Below are 5853 nucleotides of genomic sequence, written 5' to 3'. Positions count from 1 at the left end.
GAATGCACAACACCATCCATTGTTCTAATCTCTTCGAATGATGAAGGACCTCTAACCTTAGTTAAGAGGATTCGTAGATAGTAAAGTTCACCAGATGAAGGAGACACATGAGTAATCCTTCCTATGGCAAATCCCTTCTGTCTAATTTTCCAACATCGTTTGCTTCTTTGGTAGACAAAATATTGTGGAAACTCAGAATAAGTAAGAGTTTTAGCTAAATCATTATCATGATTCATTTTCATCCAAGCAAGGAACATTGACTCACAGACTCGGTGCTTATTAAGTAGGTCCTCAATATCATCAGCATTAGAATAAACAACACATTATTGGTTAGGTAAATGGAAGCTTAACCTTTCAACAGCCAGATGCCTGTGCTGTATATCAAAGGCAAATATGCGCCAAGCTGCCTCACAAGCTGAGATATACCTAAAGTTGTAATACTGTTGAATCTCATCAATCGGCCGGCCTGAAGATCCGTCCCCAGCGCTCTCATAAATAGATGCCACAACTCTATCATTTCCCTTACTAATATACTTGAATAAGTACTTGATTACAGATGACTAGTTACACTTCTCAACATTAATATGAGCTTCAAACATAGATAACAATGTGGGGTTATAAGGCACAATAAACCGGTTATCCAGAGGAATGCCTTTGACTTCAATTGTCCTCCCATCATCTCTCCTCCTATATGTAGGATATCCATCATCATTCCACAAAGTTCTTGGAGAATACTTGCTATACTTATTATCCTTCATGCAAGGGGACTTAGGGTTTGAACGACCACATGGGCCATGTATCATGAACCTCTTAACTAAGTCATACAATTGTGGTTCTTCATCCAAGTTAGGTATTTCTGCAGAGATTACCCTATCCACATCCTCCGGATATTTAGGTTGATCACGTTGATCTAGGAACAACAAAATGTGTGCATGTGGAAGTCCTCTTTTTTGGAATTCAATCGTATGAACGTCTGCATGAATAATAAATGAGTAAGCAATAAGCAATAGATCATTAAAGTATCTTGACATTATCATAAGAAGAGATCAAAAATTTGACTCACCTACAATAACAGTACCAAATATCTTCTTCTTCTTGATTGTATCCATAAGAGCCTTAAGCTTTATATGGAAAACCCTACACAATATCTCCGACCTGTTAGCACTAGATAATGATTCATTTTCCATCAATCGTGTGACCTCTTACAAAGCTGGATTACATGTAAATGTAATGAAAATACTCGGGTAACCTGCCTATCTACAAATAGCCATTGCATCTTTATAGTTGCCAACCATATATCGTGCCCCTCCAGTGAAGGAAGATGGAAGAATTATACGCTTCCCTGTGGACGATGCACTTCTTTCTCCAGTTAATAGCGCATCTATCAATCCCTGATACAAATCTACCCTAAGTTCCTTCTGGTGCGTTCTGACCCATAATAACCTTTGAGCTTCTATCATGGTATAACCATCAACTATGAATTGCTGGAATAACTTCTCTGTATGAAGTATGGTTGACATCTCATTTTCCCTCATCATCAACCTATATGCAAAATACTCTCTAATACTAACCCGCTTTTTCTTCTTAGTATTAGAAAGAGTCTCTTCACGATGTTCTATATTGTCACAATAACCATCCTCACCTCTAGGAAACAATATTGGGTATTGGAGTGAAAGATAGGAAGGATGCAATTCATCAATACGTTGTAGCAAGCCTGACAACTTGTGAACTATAACATCTCTTCTACCGAAATTCATATCAATGTCACCAACAATTAAAGCAACAACCTTTGAAGTAGACGGCAAATTGTAATTCCGCCCATCCTTCGTTCTTGTACTGATCAAACAAATTTTCACATCAGTGTTTTGGTCATTCTTGATCATTGATGATACTGCTCCATATTGTTTTACAAAAGGGTTGGCATCATCAAGGGTTTTCTTGATATGATCAACAATATTATTATCAATGGCTGATTCTTTCATATGCTTGCTGCATGAACAGATTGAATTATCTGTTAATATAACTAATGATACTAAAGAAAAAATGCAAATCAGCAAGAAGTAACCTTCTTAACCAAAAAATTACCTTACAGTAGATATACGGTTGCATACTTCGTTGTCAGTATCATATATGTACAGTTGGGAGTAAACAAGCTTTGATCCTTTAGGAGGTAATAAACTTCCAATCCTATGGTAGTTAATGCCAGACAAAACAAATGAATAGGGACCACCACCAGAGTTCTTTGAGTAATCAATTTTACCACCCATAGAAGTAAAGGAGAACATATTGTTATAAGTTCTTATGTTTGTGAGGAAGTTTCTTGAAGATGGTGTCTTCTCGTCAAAAAATAATCTTACAAACTGATCTGGAGGAGGTGCTAGAGGAGGAAGCTGAACTTTTCCTTTAAGACAGCACATTGAGAATGATGGGTTTCTAGCATACTTGTTTGATCCAACTTTCTCATTGAACCACATTAGTGCACCACATCTTTGGCATTTAAATGTAGGATCCCCTATATCAACGTATCCTGCAACTACAACAACCGTATATCCTTAATGAACAGAAATTGAACCCATGCACTGATGCGAAGGAGAAAAAAATCAGGTATAATATATGACACCGCATACATTTCAGAATTTCATATCCTTCTCAACTCAATTTCTGGCAATTACTTGTTTCCTAAAGAGGGCCAAGTATGACCTTTCATGATCATGTGCAGGAAGATCATTTATCTGATTAGTTCACATCTTTTTAAGTCTACTTTACAATGCTGTGACTTGTGTAAGGAACATGTAAATGGGAAAATTTGAATAAGAACTCAATAATTGGAGAATTTCCCATTCCAATAATTGTTTCATAGGTTGATCAGCTATGATTATATTATGCTACTATGTAAAAGACAATATATCAAAAAGAATTCAGCATGTCTAACCTTGTGTGGCTTTACCATTGTGCGCCTTCATATATGTATGGTCAGGTTCAATGAATGTTAAGGTATTTGAAGTTTGATCACCTGAAAAGCACATATGTTAATTTATACCAACATGTATTATACCTAGTGTGCAAGTGCAACGTTGAGTGGATGATATTTATACTTAATTCAATAATAAGATAAGGGAGTTTTTATTGAACTCATGTCCATGTACAGCAAGATCATTTATCTGATTAGTTGATAGCTTTCTAAGTCAACTTCATCAATGCTGTGACTTGTGGAAGAAACATGTAAATGGGAAAATATGAATAAGAACTCAATAATTGGAGGATTTCTGATTCCAATGATTGTTTCAGAGGTTGATCAACTATGATTATATTATGCTACTATGTAAAACACAATATATTAGAAAGAATTCAGCATGTCTAACCTTGGCTATGTGTGGCTTGATCATTGTGCGCCTTCACAGATGTATGGTCAGGTTCAATGAATGTTAAGGCATTTGAAGTTTGATCACCTAAAAAGCACATATGTTAATTTATACCAACATGTATTATACCTAGTGTGCAAGTGCAACATTGAGTGGATGATATTTATACTTAATTCAATAATAAGATAAGGGAGTTTTTATTGAACTTATGTCTATGTGCAGCAAGATGATTTGTCTAATTAGTTGGTAGTTTTCTAAGTCAACTTCATCAATGCTGTGACTTGTGGAAGAAACATGTAAATGAGAAAACATGAATAAGAACTCAATAATTGGAGAATTTCTCATTCCAATGATTGTTTCAGAGGTTGATCACCTACAATTGTATTATGCTACTATGCAGAAAACAATATTTAGGAAAGAATTCAGCATGTCTAACCTTGGCTATGTGTAGCTTCAGCACTGTGCGCCTTCATAGATGTATGGTCAGGTTCAATAAATGTAAAAGTATTTGAAGTTTGGTCACCTAAAAAGCATGTGTGTTGATTTATACCAACATGTATCATACTTAGTGTCCCAGTGCAACATTGATTGGATGATATTTTGACTTCATTCAATAATAACATAAAGGAGTTCCTATTTAACTTGGAGCATATATGTCAAACAAAACTTTTTCTACCCATTATTCTTGGAGTTATACTGTTCAAGAGAAGGGGAAAAATAAGATTACTGAATTTCCAAATTTAATATTGATAATATGTTATTAACCCTCACCATTATCATACTCATCTATACTAACTTCACTGCCAGTGTCACAAGGTCCGTCAAAACAAAAGCTTAGATTCCTATACCGTGCCTCAGCATTTTCTGTAACAACATCTGCAAAGATAACCAATAACCAATATAATCAAGTGATGTCTAACCGAAAGGGGAATAAAACTAATCAAACCTGTGATTGAACATGATGGAATCATGCCATCCATTTGTTCTGGTATGTGTGAAGTAAGATAATTGATATCTGGCGACAATCAATGATTTGAATTGTTAGAATGAAAGGATAGATAGAGGGTGCATACTATATTAAACACAGATGTAATGTCTACTGGAAAGAAGGATTTGACATTTTCTGTGATACTGCAATTACCATGCACTGGATTATTAATTTTGCAAATTTACAAATGATAAGGACATGATATATTGGCCAAATAAACCAAATGATAGTTTCGAATTACTATTTCTTATGTGCGCTGTTAACTATGCATTCATATAACCTGTTCGCTACCTTCCATTAAGTCAACTGAACCTGCTAGGAACCTGTAGCTTAATGCAAAATCTCTTCATGATTTGGATTAATCAGTTTTAGTTCCCACCATTGCCATGTATGCTCAACATGTAACGTAATGGTGACAATACTGTTAAGAAAGACAACAATCTAATATGCAGTCCTGTATAGATAGAATTGATAGGTGCATATTTCATAATGCTATACTTCTGCATGGACAACACATATCACAGAAGCTCCTAAGGTTAATGAAAATCAGGGATGGTAACAGTCATAATTTTTTATTTAGAAATCACTGATAGATATTTAAAATGCTGATAATCTATTACCTACAGTATCCTCTGTTAGTACAGGGCCTTCATTACGTTGATTGAGATTCTAAAATGCTACTAATCTACTGCTTCTTCACCTAACTACACTGTTCCTGAACTCAAGTTCTCCTGGTACAATAGGAAGCATAATTAGATAGCCTTAGTAGTAGAAGAATGCATGAGATATAATCGTAGCAGAAAAAACTTATGAACTTGATAATGATTTACCAGGCCTAGTATAGTTCTGGAATTCAGTTTCCAAATTTGTTGCAACGTTTGAAATGTCCTTAAGTGCAGGTCTTCTTGGCTTGCACCTATTCGATGGGTTTGTATTTCTTTACAGAACATCATTTTCCTGAGTGTACATCTCTGGTCTGCCATTAGCATTTCCTAAGTACACTGGACAATCTATAATAGCACAATGATTCAATCATTCACTACAAATTTACAAAGGATGCCCAGTACATGAACATAACCACAAGACAGCATTTTGACCATACCTGCATTCCTTTTTGGAAAATTTGCGTATGTGGTCCCTGAATGATTTCTTGGTCTGGTGATTTGTCGTGGATTGTTCTCAAGAAAGGCAAAAGTCTCATGTGGAATGTATGAAGGTTTCCTCTTCATGTGTTTTGCAATATTTAGATTTGCTATGGATATACTTTACTCTGCACTTTTAGTAATGGTTAACAGAGAAGACTTCATGCAATTCATAATGAACAAAGAAAATAAGTCATAAAAATCAAGCCAACTATCGGTAGCAATGAATCCCTACTATTTGTAGAGCAAATAAGTCTGCACCAGTGTAGGCTATATTGGCATTAATAAATGGATTCAGTCAAATCATTGCACTGCTCAATGTTTACAGCTGGAAAAAAAGTAACCAGCAACTTTTGTGGGT

The 5853-nt window shown here is 35.3% G+C and overlaps 1 protein-coding gene across 1 annotated transcript; it reads right to left on the bottom strand.

The window, feature by feature from the left end:
- Positions 1 to 1253: 1253 nt before the first annotated feature.
- On the bottom strand, positions 1254 to 4342 carry LOC114756253 (uncharacterized). The gene is made up of 6 exons (XM_028945184.1): positions 4309 to 4342; positions 4134 to 4238; positions 3363 to 3449; positions 2933 to 3013; positions 2086 to 2527; positions 1254 to 1989 (listed from the first exon to the last, which is right to left on the bottom strand). The coding sequence occupies exons 1-6, from the start codon at positions 4340 to 4342 to the stop codon at positions 1254 to 1256; spliced, it is 1485 nt and encodes a 494-aa protein (XP_028801017.1).
- Between the last annotated feature and the right edge of the window lie 1511 nt (positions 4343 to 5853).

Source organism: Neltuma alba, unplaced genomic scaffold (assembly GCF_004799145.2).
Source record: "Neltuma alba isolate B1F8T4 unplaced genomic scaffold, ASM479914v2 tig00010378_pilon, whole genome shotgun sequence".
Classification (NCBI taxonomy): domain Eukaryota; kingdom Viridiplantae; phylum Streptophyta; class Magnoliopsida; order Fabales; family Fabaceae; genus Neltuma; species Neltuma alba.
The sequence above is the reverse complement of the archived record's forward strand: the minus strand, read 5'-3'. Positions and strand labels throughout refer to the sequence as shown.

Bases quoted from the DNA above. Each gene is read 5' to 3' on its own strand.
- LOC114756253 (XM_028945184.1), bottom strand. From the start codon at position 4,342: ATGGATGGCATGATTCCATCATGTTCAATCACAG. The intron at 3,450-4,133 runs GTGAGGGTTAAT...TGTGCTTTTTAG, and splicing joins TATAGATGAGTATGATAATG to GTGATCAAACTTCAAATGCC. The intron at 3,014-3,362 runs GTTAGACATGCT...TGTGCTTTTCAG, and splicing joins TCAAGCCACACATAGCCAAG to GTGATCAAACTTCAAATACC.